Genomic DNA, 26,016 nt, shown 5'->3' with positions numbered 1-26,016 from the left:
CTTCGATGTTTGCCTACAATACGACAGGACCCATCAGTAAATAGGGCATATTGCCTTTCGTTCTCTGGCAGTTCATTATATGGTGGAGCCTCTTCAGCACGCGCCACCTCCTCTTCTGGTGATATTCCAAAATCTTTGCCTTCTGGCCAGTCCATGATCACTTCCAAGATTCCCGGGCGATTAAGGTTTCCTATTCGAGCCCGCTGTGTAATAAGCGCGACCCACTTACTCCACGTAGCATCAGTCGCATGATGCGTAGAGGGGACCCTCCCTTTGAACATCCAGCCCAGCACCGGCAGTCGGGGTGCCAGGAGGAGCTGTGCTTCAGTGCCAACCACTTCTGAGGCAGCTCGAACTCCTTCATATGCTGCCAGTATCTCCTTTTCAGTTGGAGTATAGCGGGACTCAGATCCCCTATATCCTCGACTCCAAAACCCGAGAGGTCGACCTCGAGTCTCTCCTGGTGCCTTCTGCCAGAGACTCCAGGTAGGGCCATTCTCCCCGGCTGCCGTGTAGAGCACATTTTTAACATCTTGTCCTGCTCGGACTGGCCCGAGGGCTACAGCATGAACTATCTCCTGCTTAATTTGCTCGAAGGCTTGTCGTTGCTCAGGGCCCCATTTAAAATCATTCTTCTTCCGGGTCACTTGATAAAGAGGGCTTACAATCAGACTGTAATTTGGAATATGCATTCTCCAGAAACCCACAACGCCCAGAAATGCTTGTGTTTCTTTTTTGCTAGTTGGTGGAGACATAGCTGTTATTTTGTTGATCACATCCGTTGGGATCTGTCGACGTCCATCTTGCCATTTTATTCCTAAAAACTGGATCTCTTGTGCAGGTCCTTTGACCTTACTTTGTTTTATAGCAAAACCAGCTTTCAGAAGGATTTGAATTATTTTCTTCCCTTTCTCAAAAACTTCTTCTGCTGTGTTGCCCCATACGATGATGTCGTCAATGTATTGCAGATGCTCTGGAGCTTCACCCTGTTCCAGTGCAGTTTGTATCAGCCCATGGCAAATGGTAGGGCTGTGTTTCCACCCCTGGGGAAGTCGATTCCAGGTGTATTGGACACCTCTCCAAGTGAAAGCAAACTGTGGCCTGCACTCTGCCGCCAAAGGGATCGAGAAAAATGCGTTAGCAATATCAATGGTGGCGTACCACTTGGCTGCCTTTGACTCCAGTTCATATTGAAGTTCTAGCATGTCTGGCACGGCAGCGCTCAGTGGTGGCGTGACTTCATTCAGGCCACGATAGTCTACTGTCAGTCTCCACTCTCCATTAGACTTTCGCACTGGCCATATGGGGCTGTTAAAGGGTGAGCGAGTCTTGCTGATCACTCCTTGGCTCTCCAGCCGACGAATCAGCTCATGGATGGGGATCAGGGAGTCTCTGTTGGTGCGATATTGCTGCCGGTGCACTGTTGTGGTAGCGATCGGCACCTGTTGTTCTTCGACCCTGAGCAACCCCACCACAGAAGGGTCCTCTGAGAGACCAGGCAAGGTGGACAGCTGTTTAATTTCTTCCGTCTCCAAGGCAGCTATACCAAAAGCCCACCGGTACCCTTTTGGGTCCTTGAAATACCCTCTGCTGAGGTAGTCTATGCCCAGGATGCACGGAGCCTCTGGGCCAGTCACAATGGGGTGCTTCTGCCACTCATTCCCAGTTAGGCTCACTTCGGCCTCCAGCACAGTCAGCTGTTGGGATCCCCCTGTCACCCCAGAAATACAGATGGGTTCTGCCCCTGTATGGCTTGATGGCATTAAGGTACATTGTGCACCAGTATCCACTAAAGCCTTATATTCCTGTGGGTCTGATGTGCCAGGCCATCTAATCCACACAGTCCAATAAACTCGGTTATCCCTCTCCTCCGCCTGGCTGGAGGCAGGGCCCCTCTAATCCTGCTCATAGTACTCGTTACCCACTTCTTGTAAATAGGAATCAGAAGTCCCCTCAAGAGGATCAGAGGTGAGATCAGCTCTTCTATTCTTTCTGGGGAACTGCCCACTGGAAAGTGGAGCGACGATTTTTCTGGAGGAACATGAACGCCCTTTTGTAATTGTTTTCCCTTGCAGCTCACGTACTCGTGCCTCTAGGGTCGAGGTAGGTTTTCCATCCCACCTCCTCATGTCCTCTCCGTAGTCACGCAATTGAAACCACAGGGTGGCTCGCGGTGTGTATCCTCTATATCCTCTCTCTTGAACAGAAGAGCGTTTACTCCTAATGGCTGAGACACTGGTCCGTACGGGTGGAGGGTAGGGCATATCCTCTTTGAATTGCCGGAACTCCTGGGACAGTTTCTCTACAGCAGAGACGCAGGCCCGTAGGGAGGAAGAGAGACTTTCTTCGTATTGCCGGAGTTGGCCAGCCAATTCATCCACCGTTGGTCTCTCTCCGTCTTTCCAGGCCATTATTGCTAATGAGTTGGCATATGATGATGGTGCACTCCGTACAAACTTCCGCCACATAGGTCGCGTGCAATTGACTTCATCTGGATCTTTGGATGATTGTCCATTGTCCAAGTCACCATAAATCACTTCCAGCACCGCTAGCTCCCTCAGGTACTGGATACCTTTCTCCATGGTGGTCCACTTGCCTGGGTGACATAGAACATCTTCCTTGAAGGGATACCTTTCCTTCACACCCGACAGGAGTCGTCTCCAGAGGCTGAGGACTCGTGCACCTTTTCCAATTGCTTTGTCAATGCCCCCTTCCCTAGAAAGGGATCCCAGCTGCTTGGCTTCCCTACCCTCTAATTCCAGGCTACTGGCCCCATTATCCCAGCATCGGAGCAGCCAGGTGACAATGTGCTCACCTGGACGACGGCTGAAATCCTTTCGCATATCTCGCAGTTCACTCAGTGATAGAGATCGGGTAGTTACCGTCTCTTTTATGAGTTCTTCCTCTTCCTCCTCTTCAAGCGATGACCTGCTCTCTTCCCTCTTCAGTCCTTGTGATGGCCCTGCTTCAGAGCACTCTGCCTCCTCACTCGCTTCCTCTGCCTCCCTCTTAGCAGAATCTTCCTCCTCCCTTACTAAACGAGCTGACTTCCGCTTCCAAGATTTCTTCTTTTGTACAGGGGCAACTGATACTGGGATGGGCTGGTTCTCTGGTTCAGCTGCAACAGTCTGAGTAGCTACAGTGCCTGTTGCAGGGGTTGGAGTAGTCACAGTGGCCGCCGCAGGGGTTTGAGTAGCTACAGTGTTAAATAGAGCTCGGTAGGCATGGGCCAGGCCCCAGCACATGGCAATGATTTGTGTCTCCTTGGAGCTGCCAGGCTGACAGCATACTTCTTCCAGATATTCTGCTAGTTTATCAGGATTCTGCACTTGTTCGGGAGTGAAGCTCCAAAACACCGGAGGTGCCCACCGCCCCAGGCATTTGCCCATGCTGTTCCACACGCCCTGCCATTCATAACTATCCAGCCTTGGGGCAGATCTCCGGGTGATATTCTTAAATCGCTTGCCAACCTTAGACAAAACCGAAACAATGTTCCCCAGAAGTAGCAATAGAGGTATTATAACTACCCAAGGGTGTTCAAAATACGGAAAAATTACTGTGATGAAGGAGGAAACGTTATGATAGAGGGTAGCAAAGGTATCATTCTGCATTTCCTCCATAGAAAGCCTTTCAGAGGCAGAAGTATAATTGCTAATCGTCTCCACAAGACTGTAGCCAAAATACAGTAACGGCTTTAGTACAGAGTTCAGATGATACCACATTAAGCTCAAGGTCAGTGCTCGAAAAACAAAACTTGCAGGCGAGTACAGCAGCCCGCAGAGACCAACACCGATCCTTAACATGTACAACAAACACGAGAGCATCATGCAAATCAAATAAACTGATATTGTGACCTGCAACTGTTATTATCTCAAGCCTCGTGCCCCACGTTGGGCGCCAAAAAGGACTGTCGTGGTTTAGCCCCAGCCGGCAACTAAGCACCACGCAGCCGCTCGCTCACTCCCCCTCCCACAGTAGGGTGGGGGAGAGAATTAGGAAAAAAAAAAAACCTTGTGGGTTGAGATAAACACAGTTTAATAGGACAGAAAGAAAGAAGGAAACAACAATGATAATACCGACAAAGGAATGTACAAGAACAAGTGATGCCCAATACAGCAATTGCTCACCACCCGGCGATCGACAGCCCGTCCCCGAGCAGCGATTTCCGCCCCCCGGCCAACTCCAGTTTATGTACTGGGCATGACGTCGGATGGTAGGGAATATCTCTTTGGCCAGTCTGGGTCAGCTGTCCCAGCTGTGTCCCCTCCCAGCTCCCCGTGCACCCCCAGCCTGCTCGCTGGCAGGCCAGCACAGGAAGCTGGACTGTCCTTGACTGCTCAGCAGCAACCCAAAACATCAGCACATTATCAACAGTTTCTCATCCCAAATCCAAAACAGTCTCACACTGGCTTCTGTGAAGAAAACCAGCTCTATCCTGGCTGAAACCAGGACACTCTAGAATTACCACAGTTAGCTAAGGAGCAGGACAGGAGCCACCAAAGGAACCAGAACTGATTTAATGAGTCATTCACTGTCTCACTGTGTTGCCACCCATGTGTATTCAGGCACACATGGCTTAAGCTTAGAGGCACGCATATGCTACTTGCAGGATCAACCACATAGCTGCCACCCACAGCTCACAGGCAGATGCCCAGCCCACCAGGGCACCCCACCAGCCCTGACCACCCTTGCTCTTTCACCACTCCAACCTGCAGGAGCAGCATCATGGACCACACTGGGGCAGGGACAGGGCAATGCAGCAAGGCACACGCCCCACTGCCACCACCATTGCCCCAGCCCTCTTTGCTCTGGGCACGAGGACTCCGCACATGCCACAGGAAGCACACTGGGAAGAAGAGCACACTGCCTGAACACCAGACACTGCTGTGGCTCCCTATTACGGGGAGCACACAGAGCTGAGCCACCCCACCAGGGGCCCTCTCCAACACAACCCAAAATGCCTCATCAATCAGAAAGGAAAAACAGAAGAGAAACAAGCAGAGGCCTCACAGCCACAGTCCTGCCACAGCCAACAGCCATGCACACCCTCCACTACCCGGGCGTGAGCAGTGGATGCAGGGTCCTGCGTGCCTTATGATAAGACACAGAAAAGATGATCAACTTAAAAAAACACAAAACCAATCAAGCCAGCAACAAAAGAACATGGAGGTAGGCTGAGATGGCTGTGACAGGTCCTTGAAAACAGTCTTAAACAATATATACCAGAAAAGATTAATGCAGACAAAATGCAGTCTCCTCCCATACACTGGCTATGAGTAGATAAACAATAGAGGTCAGTTTTCCGCCACTGACCAAGGTGGGGTTTAAAAAGGTTCGGCTTGCAGCATGTAAATGAATATTCACGTGACCATACCAGAACTACTCACCTGCCTAAATAAATAAACTCACCTTCCCTAATTAAGGGGAAAAAAAAGAAGGGAATAATCGCCCTCCTGTCATGTTAAATGCCTTGAACTGTTTCCCACTGGGCTCTATGCTTGGTCTGAGAGTGCTAAAGTGTGCAGCTACAACATGGACAATGTCATCTTATTTCAGGCCAGACTCCCATTAAGCAGTAATCTTAAGGCAAACTTCTGCTTGCTAGAACAGACTTTCATCTGTTTTGATGTTTTTAAACAGAAAGCTAGAAAACAGCCCGTGATCCCTTTGCTGCTGCTGCAAAGACGCTACGGTTGACTTTCCTTCAGCCTGCAAGGCTGGCACTCTGTCACAAAAGGCAAATCTCACAGCTTGCTGCACCATTCTTAAATGCTAGGAAAGCTAAAGGTTACTTTCACACTCACCGAAGCGACTTTACCAGCAATGTGCTGTTATAAAAATGCCTGTTGTGGGGAAACCCACAGAACAAGGAAATCCAGAGAGACAGCATGGTTCTTTCACAACATCCCTCCAGTAGCAACAGCTATTTTACATAGAGATGAGGGTAACAGGAGAATACAATAGGTTACTCTTTTTTCTACAGTTTCTTGTGTCTATTTTTTGCCCTGTTTTGCCAGTAACTAAAAGAAATGGAAACTTGGTCAGGAAAGTGCCAATTGGTTTTTAACTGTCAATGCTTCTGTTCTCCAAAAAAGCTTGCTGAAAATCCACCTTAGCTGTGCCACTTCTATTCTGACAAACCACAGTCACAGCTCCTGAGTTCAGGAGCATACACAAAGTGTTTTGAATTTTGCATTTCACCACAAAACTAGTTGCTTTTTTAGCAAATATTAAGGGTCAACTTAGACAGTCATGTGTCTTCATTGTGCAGGTTAAAAAAAAAAGATGCTTTCCCTCAAAAGAAGAGAAACGGTAGTAAAGTCTGGAGATTAACTTCACAGTTTCTAGGACTTCCGAGAAGCTCTCCCAGTCTGCATTTTAGCAGTTGTACTGGTCGAACCAGCAAACTGAGGAAATTGCAGACCCCACTGTCACACACGATCAATGCGTGGGGAACTGAACCACTGCAGGTTAAATCCCAAAAGCTGTCCACACCCGGTGGGATAGAGACACCCCCTTATTAGCTGAAGCTGTTGACAGAAGCTTTACCAAAGTCATGGTATCTTACTGGCATTTTTGTTTAAAAATCAACTCTGTTATTAAGGAACAGTCAAAGAACACATTGATACAGAAGCCAACTAGTAGTAAAAACCTCCACTTCCTTGCTACATGTGTGGCCAGCCAGGGTCTGTCTGGCAAATACAATACAGAAAAAGCCAAAGAAAAGAAAACGCGAACTGCAGCACAGACTTGCTCTCTCATTTTTGCAACGGTACGCCACAATTTTGCAGACTCTAGGCATCCAGGAGGATAAAGGACATCCCCATCACATCTGCAGGCTCTTGGACGGGAATGCCCACACCACGAGCGTCTTCCTGGAGTGAGCCTGCTATGGAGATTGCTCGGGACACTTATGCCTGCCTTCTCGCCCTCTGTGACACCGTTCCTGTTACATCACAATGGCAGCCGTTCTAGGTTGGTTTGTGAGTTTATGCACAGCAACCTCGTCCTCTGCATGGGGTTTGTGTGGCAAGGTTGTGGCAGCAGGGCTGCAGGGGTGGCTTCTGTGAGAAGCTGCTAGAAGCTGCCCCTGTGTCCCATAGAGCCCGTGCCCGCCGGCTCCAAGACGGACCCACCGCTGGCCAAGGCCAAGCCAGGCAGCAACAGGGGCAGCACCTCTGGGATAACATATTTCAGAAGGGGACAAAACCGGCACGTGGCATTTGCAGCCGGAGAGAGGAGTGAGAACATGTGAAAACAGCCCTGCAGACGCCAAGGTCAGTGCGGAAGGAGGGGCAGGTGGTGCTCCAGGCGCCGCAGCAGAGGTTCCCCTGCAGCCCCTGGTGAAGACAATGGTGAGGCAGGCTGTGCCCCTGCAGCCATGCAGCTCCACGCTGGAGCAGATCTCCACCTGCAGCCTGGGGAGGACCCCCCGCCAGGGCAGGGGGATGCCCGAAGGAGGCCATGACCCCGTGGGAGGCCTGTGCTGGAGCAGGATCCTGGCAGGACCTGCAGAAATAACATCAGGAGCAAAGCTGAGCCCGTGTGCTGGTGCACATCCCTCCCTTGTACCTGGGCCACTCTAAATTGCCTGACCAGCCTCGGCCTCTGAACAAAGGCTTTGGCAGAGAGAGGCCCTCAGCTGTACCAGGCGCTCTTGTGTAGACGAGGAGCAGAATGGCACTGAGGGTATCAGGGACACAATCACCTGAACAAGGTACAGCACGGGAACAGAACTAATCAATTATCTCCAGACAATCCTGGCAGCGGTACCATCAAAACCTTCAGAAATCACCTGCCTGCATTGTGGAAACTCACTGATGCCTAAAGACAGTCATCTCCCAGTCCTATAAAGAGTGGTCCCAAGTGAGACCCTTTGAGCTCTCCTGGACCGCAGCGGCCTGCAACTAGCACCTCCCTCTGAGTGGGACGCCTCTCAGAGCCCGTGAACCCTCAAATTCACGATCAACTCAGAGGCTCGACTGTGCACCCGTTGAGCGACGCAAAGCATTCGATGCGAGGATTTGACTGAATTCCAGGGGGATATTGAATAGGTACCTTGGTACATCTCTCTCTCTTTTCTCTCGATCTCTTTATGTGTCTCTGTCTTTACACCTCTAGGTGTGTGTGTGATTAAGGACTCGTAGTAAGTTTCAGTGGATTATGCTGCTAAGTTTTATGTGATTTGATACTGTGATTTATCTCAGCATTGTTAGTGAATGTGATTGCTGCTATTTTGTATTGGATAAATTGCCATCTTTAGGTTACAGGAAGCACAAAATCATGGACTATATCACTACACCAGAATCCCCGATACCCTGTCCCTTTAGTCATAAACTGTTGACCAAGTCTGGGACTAGTAGTGGATTCAGCCGCACCTAGACTCCTCTCTGAGAAAGACTTTAGAAAGCATGGGGGTCCAGCCTGAACCCTGTGACTCAACGGGAGGGCAACCCTTTACTTTCCTTACATAACCTTAGTCATAAACCGTTGACCAAGTCCAGGACTAGGGGTGGATTTTGGTCCACACTGAGCCTCGTGACTCAACGGGAGGGTCTCCCCTACTTTCCCTCCTCAAATATACTCATTAACTCGATTTGATAGACGAATAAATCATTCCAGTTTAATTGTTCTATCTGCACAGCTTTTCCACGTTGAATAAGGAATAGAGTGGACCTTGACATCGACTTCAGTTAAGTCATGCTTTTTACAAATTTAGATTAAAATCATGCGCTTTCTGATATCTTTGGTGGTGATTCTTCAAGCAGCCTAAATTATCCATTCGTGACAGCCCAGGAAGCAGGGAGGGATGGGGGGGATATGTTTTAAGATTTCGTCTTATTTCTCATTATCCTACTCTGATTTTGGTTGGCAAGAATTTAAAATAATTTTCCCAAGTTGAGGCTGTTTAGCCTGTGATTGTAATTGCTGAATGACCTCTCCCTGTCCTCTTGGTTGGAGGGCTGCTCTGACTTGGTTTCTTTTGGATGGTCTTTCTTTGCCTTTTCCTCCACAACTGGTCTAGTTTCTGGGTGACCTTCTATCAGTTTTGGATGAATTTTCTGTGGGGTACCAAGAGTCTTCTCATCCTTTTGAGAGGAAGATGTTTAAACATTGTCTGTCTTTGGCATGTCCTCCTTCACTTGTTTCACAGGAGGTTCCATTTGAGGAGATTTTTCACGCTCGCTGTCCACCTTCAGTTGGGAAGCTTTAGCTGGTTTTCTTCTCTTGTCTTTCTGAGGAGGAACAGCCACTTCTACTTCCCGCTTTGTCTTGCCAGGTTTTGCTTTTCGCTCATCCTTCTCTTTCTTCTTTTTAGACCCTGGCTTGAAAGCCATAGAATCTGCTCCCAAATGCTCATCCCTCATCTCAGGGGTGGCATCATCTCTGCTTGGGAGCATGAACAATGAGTCCCTTTGAACGACTTCTCCTGTAACTGGCTCTCTTGGTTTTTTCGCACCTTCTAGCAACTCAGCATTGGGAAAGCCTTCATTCGCATCCCCTTTCCTTCTCTCCTGGTGTTTTTTAGGTTTATTTCCTTTCTCATCTCCACGTGGATTTTGCACCTCCCTCTCTTTTGATTTTGTTGGATCTTTGTTGCCACGGCTCTCTTTTCCGGAAGGTTGTTCAGGGTAATTTCCAGCTCTATTACAGCTGCGCTGCCTATGCCCCACAGGATAATCCTCCCTATGTCCCCGAGCATATAGCGAATACTCTCGTCTGGTCCCAGGTGGACCAAAGCAGCCTGGAGAAAAGTTCCCTCTCTTTACTGGAAGATGAAGTTGAGCACCAACACCATTGCCCTTGTAAAACTTTTCATACCACTCTCTGTAGTTCCTTTCCCATTCTCCGTATCCTTGCTCTCCAAATGGATCTCCAAAGTCAATAGATCTGCCATCAGAAGTTTCCATATCATACGGTGGAACTTGTCTGTATCGGTTCAAATACTCCCTTTCTCCTTCCCCTTGAGGTATAGTCCATTTCCTGGGAGATTGGCCTTGGACTACTGGAGACCTTGACTGTGAATTGTGTCTTCTGTGTGGGGGTGACCTTGACCTCGACCGATGATAACGATGTGGCCATGACGAGGAATGATAGTTCTTGTGACTCTTCCCTTTGCCTCTGCTTGGATATGGTGGTGATTGTGAGTAGGAGCGAGAATGGGAACGACTAAATGATCGAGAGTAGGAGCAAGAGTAGGAAGAACCTGTTCTTGACTTGGAGTAGGTATGCGAACTTGTAGAGGAAGATGAAGTACTACAGGGAGAGTTGGACCTTAAATAAAACACAACACAAAAAAATTGATCAAATTAATTCAAAAGAGTTATTCTCCTCAGCTTTTTTCCTCCCAGATTTCCTTTGGCTATTGATTGATTTAAGGTGCTGTATACTGGCCTCTACTGGGACATGAACGTGCACATTTTTCACTCCTCAACCACTACACGCAGTGCAAATCCCTTTTGTTGCAGTCAGATGCAAAAAGAGCAAATCTTCATGGCTACCGTGCAGTATCAAACATCGAGAGAGCACGATGTAGAATTAATACAGTAAAGATCAATGTTAAAATGCTGCTTGGACTATTTAACTTCACTACTTCTTTGGCAATTTGTACGGGATGCAAAATTCTTGTACTGCAACCTTACGTCCAGTCGTCTTTAATCAACACTTCTAGCCAGATGTGCTAGCAAAATCTTACACATACCTCTAGCTCTAACCAGGGATAGTGACTGCATTTCAAGAGAAATCATCTCAAAAAGCTTCTGAACTCAGCCTCGACTAGGATGACTCAATGCCATTACTCTAGGACAGATACAGGCAGCATGAGCAAGAGAGAGCTTTTCAGCACTCCTGCCCAAGTGACTTTTGGGGATAGAAAACATCAGCTACCCTGAGGTTTTTCTTCACAAGGAGTTCTTTTACTATTTTTTAAAGAACCCTTTCGCATCATTTCACAGATGTTCATGAGCATTTTCCCTCCTCCAAAAGTCCTTCACCAATTCAAGATTTCCTTACAAACAAGTCTGAGTCCTGAGACAAATTTTACAAGCTCAAAAACATACTAGCATAAGCCACCAGTTTGCAGTCCAGCTTGAAATCTCTCTGTGTACCCACATGTGGTAAACAGAAGGGGAGATGAAGACAATGTCTCTCACAGATCTCCTCCAAAGTGCTTTGAGGAAACGGTTACAAGCAGAATAGGGAGATGCAGAAAATCCAGCAACTACACCTCTTCAATTTCTGGCCTCCTCAAGGCTGTCAGGCGGTGAAGGATGCCATTACAGAGAAGCTTTACTAAAAGAGAAACCTGTTCCTGAACAGCTGTTGCCAAATTATAACTGCCAGTCAACTGTAATCTCTGCCCTATTTAAGCTAGGAATGCACACATGAAACTCCTGTCGCTGCTAATCCCTGGGATCATCCCATCCGTCTAGCAACAGAGCGGTGGAGTGGAATGCCTCCTGATTCTTCCAGACAATCTGCTTCTCCATAATGGACATGTAAAGCACGTACCTGGAAACCGAACGCTCCTTTCGAACCTTGTTATATTCCATCACTTCCTTAGCAAACTCATCCTTTGTAAACTCATCAAGTTTGGACTTTTTCTTTTCTCTGTGAAAACAAGTTTGACCTTTATTACAATTGTAGTTTGACCTTCCTTACCAAAAGACATCAAGAAACAAAACATGGCCACTAGGAGATGATGATGTCAGGTGCACTGTGGTGTAACTGCAGTCTGATATGCTATTGAAATACAACAATGAAAACCCAGGCAACTTCACTGACCCAAATACTTACTCCTCTTGCAGTCTCTGCTGTTCTCTGTAAAACCCCTCCCTGGATAAAGGAGGTGCTTGTGTCACGGGGATGGTGTTTGCATGAGCCCTTGGCACTGCTGTTGCTACCCAAGCTGATGACATGTTGGCAGGAGCTGGAGGATATCCTGGAGGGGGAACAGCGTACCCAGCAGATGGAGGCTGACCAGGTGGAAAGTGAAGAGGAGACTGCGCTGGTGGTAGCCCCGGAGGAAGTGCATGGGGTGGTGGAGGGTACGAGGGAGCTGGAGGCACAGGCACGACGACGGGTGTTGATGCTGCTTCTGTTGGGGCGTGAGTCCTTTGGGAACGTCCACTGCACAGGCGTCCTCGATTTGAACTTCTGAAGAAACCCAAAAACATGTGTCACTCTTTGTCACACTCTGCCCTGATTGTAAAGAGGAAAGCCAATGAAGCGACAGCCTGGTGGCGAGCACTTCCTACCCTCAACTTCAGCATTTTTCTCCCTGCTTTCCCTTCACTTGAGACTACGCTCCCTTCTTGATACTCATGCTTGCCTTCCAGACCCTCGCCCACAACAGCTCCCGCAGTCTTCTCCCCTTATACTCCGCTTTGTTACCGTGGATGGAGGCTGCCTCTGCTTAAAAGACACTCCCATGTCCCATGTGCCAAGCACCCACCGCTCCTCTGCCACTCCTTGATGTACTTACTGCTTATACTTACTACTGAAGATCACACTGCTGATCCTCAAAGTACTGCACAAATATTAACTAATCTTCTCTCAAACTTCTTTTAGCTTCTTCCACAGGCATCTCCTGTGGTCTTGCCTCATGATGATGTCTTTGGCCTGTTCTTGTCCCTGAATTGTTATTTTCTTGCTTACTGAATTTGAGAGTTTTAGGAAATCTGTGGAATCATCCTGGCTTTTGTTGTGCTTTATCTTTAAGACATTATAAACACAATGCACGCTTACAACCGATCTCTAACAAAGGCGTACCAAAAGGAAGGACTAACTTGACACGGCAATAATAGATCAAACAAACGCCTCTCTCTCCCACTGAGAGAAAGCACCTTGGCTCGTTGAGATGAGAACATTGAAGAAATTCAAAATTGTCATCAAATAACAGCCTTGACTTTTCCAAGAATTTGCTCCACCAGTATCCGCTAAGTTGTGAAATAAAGAATGTTGGAGGCTGATTTGTATTGGGGAATCAATGTCTTCAGGTCTGTTCAGCCAGTAATCAAAAGGGTGGCTTTCCACCCAATCCTTTAGTTATATTTCATTTTTAGATGTACTGCTGGTTCCCTCAAAAACTGCTCCTTTTTCAGAGTCCTCTTTTCAATCACTCCTACTGCAAGCACAGATCCCCTTTGTCAAAGCCAAATCAAATTAAGCCCTTTAAAAATTAATCACCGCTTGTATTCTCCACAACTATCTGGGCATACTTACTCCATTATAAATCAGCTGTTGTCTAAGTTAAGTGTTACGGCCTCGTTGAACAGGTTACGGGTCGTAATATACCGGATTTCTGTAGAATACTTACCGTTGCCAGCCTGGTCTGCCACCAGCTGAGCCAACTGTGCTGCCTGTGATTGCATGAGCTTTTGGCGTAGGGAGAGGAAAAAGAAAAAAATCCCATTTAGTTTATCTCAAGACAGCTTTTTAAAAGAAATTTTGAAGTTATAGTGACTTACCGGTTGAGGGTACTGATTGCCCTTGGGGGCCCAGAAGACTTGGGATCGCTGGTTGCCTTAGTGCAGGAACATGATCGCCCTTGTCAATACATGCAAACAGATAGAAATTAAGCTCCACTAAAAGGCAACAGTCACTGCATCATTTGAAAGAAAACTGACCTCCTCTTCCAACAAGCTGCTGGTTGACAGAGAGGGAAATTTCAGAAGCTCAGTAGCAGTCACCAGAGCAGCAGGAGGTAACACAGTATCAGCATCACTACAAAAAAAAAAAAAAAAGTTATTATTCAAACAGCATTTTCAAGTGCTACTGGAAATAGCAAGTCCAAGGTGAGAAAAGGCTGACTACTGCAAACAGGAAAAAAAAATTTAAAAAATCTTCATCAGATTTACAGATGTGAAGTTGGCCCATTCTTAATGAAGACTGGAAAGAAGTCGATTTGGACTACTGGCATGCCAAGAGAAAGCTCACTGGAAAAATATCTTCTTAAGCTAGCTGCACGTGAAAGGGTTAGAGCACATACAAGTCACACACTGAATCTCAGTTTTGGAAGACGCGAGAACTGAAATTCTATGAGGAAATGTTTATGTGCGAGTGCAGAGGCTGCCTTAGAGGTTCTTCTGAATTGCGGTTCTTTGCATTCAATGCTACAGCTGAGCCTGACAGTCTTCTGGACAGAGAGGCTATTTGCAGCCCAGGCATAAAGCTGAAAGGCCACAAGCCCTAAACAATCGTACAGATCTTTCACGTCTTTTCATGTGACTTCACCGGACTGCAAACTCAGACTTTCATGTTTGTAAATACTTCAAAGTTACAGCGTTTCAGTGTTTATTAGCCAAGTCAGCACGCGTCACCGACTGCCCTTTGTGTTACTGAGGATGACTCTGACTTATCGTAAGATTGATGGTAGAAATACCGTAGAAAAAAGTAATAGGAAAACACCTGCTCAGTTTTAGCTCTAATTGTGCTTTTACAGGTTTCATGAAACTGTTGCTTCCTCCGTACTAGAGAGAAATTAATGCACTCAAGAAGCTTTGACATAACTAGAGGGCTCCTTTAGGAATTGCTAGCCACATAAAACCAAAGGGCCCCTGGGCAAAATGTGCCTCTTTCAGGGTAAAACTCATAGACAATGACTGATAAGGGAACTAAGCAAGAAATACTTCTGAGAAAATCCTTGCATGATCCGAGTTATCAAAGTGTCCTCATTCAAAGTAAATACAAAACCCAGAACTTCCACTAGTATCGGGAACTGTCACTACCGATAGATAAATAGCTAGTGGAGAAGCTCAACAAGAAGAAGAATCTAACTTGAGCATTTTAGTGTCCTTTATATCCCTGTTGATCTACAGATTTACTTACCAAAGAGGTCCGTCCGGCTGTTCAGCACAGAGAGACAGGGACACTGCTGGAGGGAGACCAGAGGTGACGACAGAAGACGGATTTACTGGCAGCCCAACGGCCACAGAGGACTGACCAGAGGCCAACGATGACAAAGCAGCAGCAGAATGAGGAGCCAGGGATGCTAATGGAGTCATTAGTGGGTCCTGCTGTCTGGAAACTGCTGGCCGGAGCTGAGGCTGCATGTTGTGCGCTCTTGTTTGTCTCGTTAGTGGTGGTGGAGGTGGTGGTGGTGGCGGCTGCTGCTGATGTTGCTGCTGAATCTGCTCTCTGTAGCCAGTTCCATTATTGAAGTTGTTCACAGCCTAGAGGCAGAAAAACACATACAGAAAGGCACTATGAAACTTCAGTAGATGTACGAACAAAAGCCTCCCCAGAGCAAAATTACTTGTGTGTTCCTGTAAACATTATCAATCCTAAAATCAATCAACATACAGGTATAGGAAGACATCAGGTGAAACACTGACCCTAACGATGGGTAACGCAGAGTATCTCTATTTACAGTACCTCAGTGTTAACACCAAATTTGAAAGTGAGGCAATCACGTTAAGCAAAAGTGTGACCTGAATTTGCCAGATTTTCTCTAAAGAGTTGTAAGCTTCTCTAACACCAGATAACGGCTCTGAAAAGTAAATTTAGCCTTATTCCATTTAGCCTTGCTTAAGGAGATGTAAACGAGTATTTTCTTCCCTTTCAGCTTTTCGCAAATAGACCCGTCTAAGAAACAGTTTACATAAATGTCAGCATGTCACCTGGCGTAACAACTTGTTGGCAGTTAAAGCATCGGGAGAAACGTCTGTTTGATGACACGTTGGGCATGTATGTTCCTCAGATTCCAGTAACGCTGTTCTAATACCTGTGAATAATGAGAACCGTCAAAAGAGTTTTCAGCAAAACTAAGGAAAATGTTGGGGTTCTAATCAATTATAAAAACACGTATATGATTAATGGGTGAATACAGTCTTGAACTGAGAGCCTGAAGCGGTAAATGTCCAATAGTGTAAAAAATGTCCAGCATGCAGCAAATAACTAAGCAGTGTTGATATTTCACTGTTGTTACTTGGAAGCTGTAGAGTAGGCTGTGTCTTGATGTTTGGACTGGTCTTTCCACTGTGCAGGACAGTGAGAAGTCACCAACCTCAAGGTTGATGAATAAAACACATCTCAAAAAACCGTTCATAGATTCAAGTTCTGAAGGATTTCACCAACTCTCCCGTGGAGAAGAATGTGGATTAAACGCCCAACTCTCCGTTTGTTGCAGACCACAATAAGTCACCAGAGCAGGCTATAGAATTTTGCATGAGAGAAAGGGCTGGGGACAAACTAAATGCATTCAGTATCTCATACTGTAATCACCTGCACGGTTACACATTCTTCTCAGAGTCATCCTTCCACATGTACAGAGGGTTTAACTAGACACGTAACCAGGGAAAAAAGCTTTCTGCCTTTTTTTTCTGCCCTTTGCATAAGAAGGGTCCTCTCCCGTTCTGGGTATACTCAGGTATCAAATAGAACGGGTAACCAAGTAATTTCGTTCTCTCCCAGTTCTGCCTTCGGAAGGTCAGATGCCATGTTTTGAGTTAACAACCGTGGGAGTAAGACTTACATTCGTCACAGTAACTGTTTCCACAGCAGGGAGTAACAGCTGCGTCACTCATGACCTCTTTGCAAATGAGACATAACAACTCCTCCGGAATAGGAGCATCTGAGGAGGAGGAGGAGGACGGCTCCTCTGGTGAAAAGGGAGGCTTTTCCTTCTTTCCTCTAGCATACGCTGCCCTGGAGGCGGGGCGGGGAAGGAAAAACAACAAGTGAAAGATGGGCAAAGGAGAACTTTTCCAAGCTTTGGATTTCCTGCAAGGAAGGTAAAATAGATGGCATTCTTCTCACTCCACATTAGCCTTCTAAAGCGTAGGCATTTAGTTTCAACTTCTCTTTGGCCACCACACCAGAAGAGGGAGGGGGAACAATTTTCCTTCTGCAGAACTCTCCCATTCATGGGATCAACTAAGAGATTGGCTCAGACTAGAAAAATCATTTTTCGACATCCAGAAATCAGCTGAAATGAATCCCACCTCTCCTCTGCCAGAGGGTCAATGTAAATTGCAGGCTCAGGATCAAGTGAGACTCCGATTAAATACACTTTATGAATAAAAGAAAACTATGTCTCAGCTTCTACAAAAGGAGATCCATGACAGCCACAAACAGAAGTGCTATCAAGTGCATTTCTTCTCAGACACTCTTGTCACCACACAGTAGGATTTTCTTAGGGTAAAGCAAAACAGGAAAACATCCGTCTGGTTCACACATGAGATTTGATCAAAGCCAAAGGGGGAGGAAATCTCACTCACACAGCTATTTGTTAAATTGGGCAAGAAGCCTTTGAAACGTCAAAGAGAAGCAAAACGAGCTTTCGAGGAGAATGACTCCAACAGTAAGCACTAGTGAAATCTTCTGCAGACCTACAGATTCTAGGTGTACCACAAGTTGAACCAACTTCCAGGGGTGTGAACAGCAGGACCAGTCTATTTCCATATTAGAAAGTATCACAGATTTTAAGGCAACGATACAATGACGGTGCTTCCTCCCTCGTAATTACAGACGCTGGCCAACTTGCTTGCATTGCCACTCGGACACACACGCATGGTTTCTCTCGTTCCCTTTCTGCTCAGTCCCATTAATCCCATACTTACGCACTAATAATTGGTATGGCGTATTTCCCAGTGCTTGTCAGCATAGCGCCCTTTATACTGGGATCTTTCACCTCCATCAGGAAACTCCTCGGAATTCCTGTGCTCCTTTTAATTCTGGGAACAGACTCAAAAATTCTGTCCTGTTAAGAAAAGAAGTGCAGATATCTCTCATCTTAAGACCCACCCTTAAAAGGACATTTCAATGTTGATTTTCAGCAGCAAAAGCCTTTAGTCCTCTGCTTTTACCCAGTGTAAGGCTTGCTCGACTAAAATACCTTTCTTCCTAAAGGAATATAGCCAGGGTGTCCCAAAGGCTTGAGCAGTGTTTTGAACTCGGTCAACATCCTTTGGCTTAACGTCAGGTTCCTTAAGGGTGAAATGTCCCTTGGCTCACCATCCACTCGGAGAAGAGACACAACCCCGCTCCTCCTTCAAAGCGCAGTTCAGAGTGAGAGCTTAACTTGGTGCTCTGAATCCGACACTGAGAAACTGAGATTCACCTCCTCTAGTGAAGGTTGAATTCATATCTCACGCATATACATTCAGCAACTGATGTCAAATGGCATGGCTACTCAGCCAGGTGCTTGTGTAACTAAAACACGCAAACATTGAACGGATGTCGATAGAAACATCTTGGGTTTTTACAAACTACTGAAAACTGTGAACTGTCATTAAAAAGCATTGAAACCAGAAAAATTTCCAATAAAATTGAAATGTATAAAATATGCATGACAGTGTGCGGAGAAAGATCTATGGACATATGTAATGTCCATGGCCTAGAAGGAAGAAAATGTTACATTTATAACTCCAGGTTTCCCGTGAATTGTAAAGGGCTTTGCAACATTGCCACATGACCTCTGAATTTCACCCCAAAAGAAACAATTCTTAACATGAGTATTCATGTATTTGTTACGGAACTGCCAAGGGAAAACAATTTAAAAGTAAGTCACACCAGAAGTCCCCCACAATCTTACCCCCTTTGTTGGGCAGTTCTTTACACAGTGGCCAGGTTTTCCACAACCAAAGCAAGTATATGATGTCAGAGGTGGACCCAAGGCTTTCTTCGTGTAACTAAAGGTGTTTTGGGGAAAAAAAAGAAAAAGGATGCATGTGTTAAATCCATGTTTATTAAAACCAACAAGTTTACAGTTTTTCCATCATCGCCAAAGATCGGATTTGACATTATCCACACTTACTTGGCTGGATCATATTCACGGCAAGACTGGATCATCATGGCTTTTATTTTATCTTCTTCAGCAGCATTGGCTTCAGCCAGATTGGCAGTCTGTTGTTTAACAAGTAATCGTTTGAGAGGCACATTAGAAACACATTGAAGCGCACACAGCCAAAGACAACACCACTCACCTAAGCCTGTACAGAGCAGCACAACACTAGCTGAGGTTGCCTGAAAACAGCTGCTTATATAAAAAATAGTTGTGCTGAAAGTGTTCTGGGGAGTCCTTACACCATGAAATGATGCTTATGTGCCTGTTAACCTACTTGAAAAGAGCATTCTTGGGCACTCAAAACCTTAGGCTCAGGTTGGACCTTATAAAGACTTGTGCACCTACTCCAGTTTTCTTCCAAGTGGACTGAAGCTATGCACAGAAAAAGTTAGACCTGCCGGTATTATTAAAGGGATCTTTAAGCTCCAGTCTATTTGAAGGAGAAGACAGCCACTGTACATTGAATTGAGAAAGATGAAGGCAAGTACCAGTATTTACATTTGCAGCATCAGAAGGATACACAACTTAAAGGTCAGGGAAGTTAGTTTTGCTTGCTGAAATTCAGCTTCACACACAGAAGCATTACAGAGATTCAAGCTTTTTAGAGCCCCTCAGCAAGACAAAAGACTCTTTTCAGTAGAAATTGGACCACTCGTGCTGTAGGCAGTCCAAACTGCACGTTCCCCCCTGCTAAATTCTTCATATTAACTGATGTAACTAGGAACATTTTCACAATCTACACTGTCTGTGCCCCAACAAATTAGACCGTGTTGTCCACTCTAGATATACTGCAATTTATGAAATTGTGCAGCATTCCAAGAACGGATCTATAACTATAATGACTAGAAATTCAAAAATAGCCATGCCATTGCCCATGCGACAGAAACACTTCTACTTTGGCTGTTGCAACCCCCCCCAAGATGTCCATAACCAACAACCAGTTCAATTCTTCTGTGAACATTGTGTTCGTTTCCAATGTAAACCTAATGAAATGTGTGAACAAGTCAACAGCTTCTGCAGGGCTGCTGCTTTGTGTCTTGAAGCTGAGTCATACTGCAACACTATGTGCAGGCTGATAAGGCGCTCCCCTTCGATCTTCCCAAAGTGGGAACTGCTCTTCACAGGATACTATCAACAGCTACACAGGCTTTAAAGTTAAAATAAATAAATTATTAAAAACTACATTAAAGTTTTCTTCCCATTACAACAGTTATCCTGCTATAGATCACAGTGTTCAATTTAAAAATTTGAAGCAAACACTTTTTTTTTAATGTATTTGACAGGAAAATAAATATATATACCTTAATCAGCTGGGCCAGAGAAAGAGGTGCAGAAGAGTCATCACTCTGTTCACAAAAAATTAAAAACATCTTTAAGTTTTACAATCAAAACCTAGCAATACTTAACCTCTACGGTAGTCGGAAATTCTGCACTATATCCTTTCATCACTGAAAGAGGGATTTCCAACCTAGTGTCATTTGCCTGTGTTCAAAACAAAGTCCAAACCCACGACAGCTTAGGAGTGCCTATGTGGTTAAGGAGAAGAAACTAAAACAACCAAAGCCGCTTGAGATTACGTATTGCTCCAGAATGTCTCAGCCTTGTCAAATGCTCACAACTGCTTAAAAGTCCAAGGGGTAAGGAAGCTGTCAACTGTCCGCTAAAAGGGATTCTAAAACAATATTTATGTTTCTTGGAGAAGGAAGCATCACTACAGGAAACTTATTTTCAGTGTAGTTTGTAAATCAATCAGTTAGCGTCTCATCATTTATAAATGCACACAGCTATGCCTTTATGAACACAGCCTAGTTGCCTGTCAAAATCAAGCATGGGCACATCAGCTTTGAAACAGGAACTCTGCCTCTCCTCTCCATAAGTTTAAAAATGCCAGGCTCACCACACCCCACAAAACCCAAATGCAAACACCACTCCAAAGCATCCGCCATAAAAGTAACCCACCACTTTATCAAGAAAAAAAATAAGCTGCTCAAATTATTGAAATTAAGGTGTCTGCCATGACAGAGTAGCCTATAAAAACTGAGAAAATGGATTTCTTGTCGTGTATTAGACCGCAGGCCACACTACGCAAATTAGATTGGGAAGTGTGAGAATTTAATATTCTTCTCCTTGCCAGCAGACCAAAACCAAGTCTTAATGATGACAAAAACATGGATTCAGAGCACAATCCTGGGATTCTTTTTTTTCTCCTTTGCAACCACACTCCTCCCTCCCAGCTACCTCCTGCAACAGCTTGCAGGAATGAAGTCCTCAGGCCACCAGTCAGCAACGGACTGCGGCATTTACTGGGAACTAAGATGACATGCGGTTTTTCCACAAGTCAAAAGGGTAGCTCTCATCTGGTTCCCTTTCCAGGATATTGAATTCTATGATGCCACAAGCAGCAGTTAAGCTGACACTAGTAAAACATCATCAGAAAGACATCCGAATCACTGCTTAGTTTTTTAGAAACGTAGAATAAAATTTCTATGATGCTGAATCAAATACATTGTACATACAGCATCTATGTTTTAGTGGAAAATATATTAGGTTAATGTTGGGGAAATTAACACAAGGCTACATTGATTGGAATTAAGTGCAGTGTGTAGAAAAAAGTGTGAGATGGTGTTTTACATACGCCTCTTGATATTCCACTCACTGGCTCAGTTTGACATCTGTAAGAAGAAATAAAAGTGATCAGAACTTAAAAGAAAGCCCTTGTGCCCAACATACAGCAGTGACGACAGATTACAGAACTTGAACATCAAAACGTGATGTGCTGATAGTCTAGTGCATGTGGAAACGTATTCATATACATAAACGGCTCTCTCTTGGTACCTTCAGTGCAACTAAAAAAACCCCCAGAAGCCCATTTCTACTTTGTCAGAAAATTACTCTAAGACTTACAGAAATAGAACACCAAAGTGCCTCAGATATTTTGTCTCTGCTACGTAAGTATCAAAAATATGTGGTCTGTACTACAGTTTTGTGTCTTAAACATGGTGACTAAAAATAGTAGTAGAAATGTCACCTGAAGGCAGTACCTAGGATTTTCTGCGATTTAGGAGTCCTGTAGGGAAATAAAAAAAAAAAAAAAGGACTTAATTGCCAGAATTTGCTTTAAGATAACCTTGAAAATGCTACAGTATTTGGAGAAATATTTATTACATCTGGGAACTCGCTGAGATTCCACATACTCATTGATCTGTATCTGCATGTAGATCATCATGAATGAGACATGCAGCCATCGATGTAGTTAACAAATAATTCCAGCATCATCCCAAGTGTCCCATCAGCAGAGCTGGCAAGCCTTGGTCTTTCCCCTCTAGCTAGTATGCAAAACCACCAGATTTGGGGCATAAGGATACCTGCCATATGCCACCCCCCCTGCCCCAAATGCAAAGAATAGACGGATTCGCAGAAACACTGAGAATCAGACTCTTCTGAGATGGGAACAAATTCTAAGTTTACACTCCAGTGCGTACCTGTCTTCACTCTAAAAGCAAGACAAGCAAACACGTGTAACAAGGAATCTCTCCACGTAGACGAAACAGCATCGAAAACTTGGCGCTCAGAAAAAACAACCCCAAGATCAAACCAAATAGAATCATTCTTAACAGTTACCGTTGTTGGAGTTTGAACCCCATGTCCCAGCAGGCCGAAAAGCATAAGTTTACTTTGGGACAGGAACAATAAAATCTACCCCATTACAACAAAAACTAACAGCAGCTTTAACCAGAAAGATACAATCTGAGTGCCTCTGGAAATGAACATCAATTAGAAAAGGTAACACACCCAAACCACTAGCACAGAACACAGTGCTTTATGGATACCTACAGAACGTATGTTTTGCTGGTAGCTTTAACTGCTCCGACAGGGATTCTTCTCACAATTACTGATGAGTTCTTAGGAATCAGGGCATTAGCCTCTGTGTATTCTGAAAACAACATAAATGCAGAAAAAAACATTAGTCAATTCATAAGAATGTATATGAATATGTAATTACACAGCGCGGCAGAGAGGGAAGCCCTTTGCAGATAGAAAAGCCAGATTTCAGATGTAACGGTGCATTTTTATCGTCTCAGCACACTAGCAGTACATTCCAAGAAATCTTCAGGTTTGAGAACCAAACGCAAGCAGCACAATCTTTTCCATTTTTTTTTGAGAGAGCGTGAATGCCAACAGCAAAATGCTCCCAAAGGTCACTAAAGGAGAGTCTGCTAGCGCATGAGGTTCTGTCCTGATCTAGCTTAAGTGGCTTTTGCTTCTGTTAGGCTACAAAACCAAGAGATCTTTGGAGAAAAACAAAGCACAGCCAAGTCTCACCTGTGTAAAGCAGATCTGAAGTCAGACAAGCTTGCCCTGCAACAAAACAGGCCCTTAGCTAAAGCATGAAATCTCTGCGCCGTTGCTTTCATAGCTGTTCACTAAAAGCGATTCGGCCACGCTGCTGGTGCTCAAGGCCGACAGAACACAGAAGACAGCCGGCCACCTCTGCGTATGGCTTGCAGCTTAAGACTGCAGACTTAAGACTTAACGGATGTGGTACCAGTTGGCTTTAATACATTTCTATTTCCTTCGCCTCAATTAATTGAATTCATTTTGGTTGATGGCACCTTAATAAAGGTGAAGTCAAACAACGCAGACTAAAAAGTTAACTTTCTTTTTCTTCTTTTAATAGGAAAGGATTAAAGCTGGAGCACTATTCCTGAAGTGCCTGGAAATTTTTGTTTGCTTGATTTGAATTTAACAGATGCCAGCTTAGTCTAGCAGCTCTCGGACAAAACTGGCATCTCCCAGCAGGAACCTTTTCCTCCTGGGCAGCAATATCCCCGAGCAGAGACTTGGCAACAAATCTTTCTATTTCTGAAAAGTCACACCCCAAGGCCTGTAATCACATTCAAACCTGTCAAGACAGCAGCTTACCAAACTGAAATATCATACTAAGTACCACGAAACCATTATCATCTCTGAGAATCAAGCACCACTTTTTAGGTTTAAAAGAATTTATGACTTCTCTAAGAACGTTTCTTACGTATAGTCACCATAAATGTTCTGCCAGAAAACTTCAGTAGTGCCCTGATACGGTTCACACGTAGTACCAGGGAAAAAAAATGCTTAGAGACAAATGGTGAAATGATGCTCGATAGCACCTGAACGACAATGTCTTTGGTGTAGAAAAGAAGCGATATTAACAAGAAATTCCAAGGTGTCATTTAGATACGGAGAACATCCATGGCAGAGGGGCCATTAGAGGGTCTGCACAGATGGTAACTCACAGCTACACTCTTGATCCAAAGTGTTGCTAGCGAGCAGTTGCTGCAACAGCCACCAAGCCAGTTTTCCAGTGCAGTGGAGTAAAGCAAGGTGATCAGAAAACGAAGTCACCAAAGACAATTTATTTCTTCAAAGTAGCCACCTGTTCTCTTCCCATCCCTTTCAGCTTTCTCCACCTGATTTCCAAGACATCTGGAGAGGTTATTAATATAAGATATCCTCCCATATTTCCTTATCATTTTACCTAGAAGAATTCCAGGAAAGCAAAAATTTCTAAGCCCTGTACATCACACATCAACCACACATTCTTCTATGCCTGCTCCGCGCCCAAAGCACAGATCTGAAGGTAGTTGTCAGAACAGCAACTACAAAAGAACAGCCCTGAGGCCCCCAACACAAGCCACAGCTACCGAGCGTGGCCAAATCACATTATCGCTTCCCACCCCGTGTAAGCCCCCGCGCCGCTTGCCCTCCCAGTCCCCCCGCAGGCCGGCAAGATGGGCCTCAGGCTGACTCAGGCTACGTGGGGACGAGCCACAAAGAGCAGAGCGTGGCTCCCACAGGCCATGGCCATCACAGGGTGGTCTGTGACACTGCCAGCCGGGCAGTCCCTAAGCCCCCACGCCCGCCGCCCCCACGCACCTTCTTTGGTCTGGGCGTTGGTGATCTGCAGGTCACAGGTGGCCGCCTTCAGCTTCTCCCGGCCCATGATCTGGCGCTTGAGGTCGCACAGGGAGATGTGGAGGCCGGTGAAGGTGACCGTGTCATAGCTCAGCTTGGAGGAGAACTTGTAGTGGACGCACGACATGGTCGGGGCCTGCTCCCCGACGGCGTCTACTACAGCGGACCGAGGGGGCTGAGCTCACCCCCGCAACAAGTCCGGCCTGCGGCCCTCAGCGACGGGCGGGCGGGCGGATGACGGGGAGAGGCCCCCGCGGCCCCGGCTCGGCCTCTGCTCCCTCTCTCACGCAGCGCTCCCAGGCCCAACCACTCGCTGTGGGCACTCGGGCACCTCTGCCTCAGCGTTCCGTTGGCGGTTTAACGGACGCCAGCCGCAGGGCCTGCCCTGATCGCATCACTGCGCGTGCCCAACGGAACACTGCACCCCCCCGCGCCTCACCTGGCCTGTGCTGTCCCTCCTGTCACCCCCCTGGGCCTGCCACTGCCTGGTGTCCTGTCACACCCCAGGCCTGTGGTGACCCTCCTGTCACCCCCCAGGCCTGTCACCACCTGCTGTCCCTCCTGTCACCCCCAGGCTGTAACTACCCGCTGTCCCCTCCTGGCAGCAGCCGGCCAGGACAAGACAGCCTGGGGAAGATGCAGTGGGCTTTGCCGTGCAGCACTTGGCTGCCTGGGCCCGGGCCCAGCGAAGGGAGGGGACATCTCAGGGTGTCCGAGTGTCTCTTCTTGCATTTACGGGAAGTTCGGTCAAAGAGCCAATGGCCATTGATGGTTATTGCCATAAACCCATCTGCTTGCACTGGTACCGCTTCCACAAAAAGAAGACGACAGGTCATTGTCAGAGGAGACTCCCTTCTGAAGGGCACAGAAGGCCCCATATGCAGACCGGACCCACTTCTTAGGGAAGTCTGCTGCCTCCCTGGGGCCCCAGTTAAAGCTGTGAAGAATAAGCTTCCTACCGTGGTACGGCCTCAGATTATTCTCCATTATTGATTTTTCATGTAGGTAGTGACAAAGTTGCAGTAAGAAGTCCAAGGGCAATCAAGAGAGACTTCAGGGCCTTGGCACGACTGGCTAAGGGATCAGGAGCACAAGTAGGTTCTCCTCGGTTCTTCCAGTTGCAGGAATGCTGACGGAAGGAACAGGAAGAGCCAGCAGCTTGAGCCCGGTGACACCGGCAGAATTGGGAGGTTTTTGATCATGAGCTGGTCCACACGACACCAGGCCTGCTGGTGACAGGTGGGGTACACGTGTCTCAAAGGGGGAAAAGGGTC

The 26,016-nt window shown here is 46.1% G+C and overlaps 1 protein-coding gene across 1 annotated transcript; it reads right to left on the bottom strand.

Annotated features, from left to right (window-relative positions):
* Positions 1-8,879: 8,879 nt before the first annotated feature.
* LOC309416326 (E3 ubiquitin-protein ligase RBBP6-like) lies at positions 8,880-25,125 on the bottom strand (the record flags this gene model as incomplete). Its single annotated transcript, XM_082015889.1, is given in 18 exon segments — positions 8,880-9,107; positions 9,111-10,275; positions 11,512-11,610; positions 11,797-12,156; positions 13,319-13,376; positions 13,470-13,548; positions 13,629-13,725; positions 14,830-15,173; positions 15,621-15,724; positions 16,475-16,647; positions 17,562-17,701; positions 18,536-18,632; positions 18,758-18,846; positions 20,089-20,133; positions 21,423-21,459; positions 21,816-21,854; positions 22,622-22,721; positions 24,704-25,125. Coding segments are annotated over 18 exon segments (3,420 nt in total). The 5' UTR covers positions 24,870-25,125.
* Between the last annotated feature and the right edge of the window lie 891 nt (positions 25,126-26,016).

The sequence above is a fragment of the Phaethon aethereus genome (genome assembly GCF_964289735.1).
Source record: "Phaethon aethereus genome assembly, contig: HAP1_SCAFFOLD_149, whole genome shotgun sequence".
NCBI lineage: Eukaryota > Metazoa > Chordata > Aves > Phaethontiformes > Phaethontidae > Phaethon > Phaethon aethereus.
Note: the sequence above shows the minus strand (reverse complement) of the source record. Positions and strands in the feature narration are given on the sequence as shown.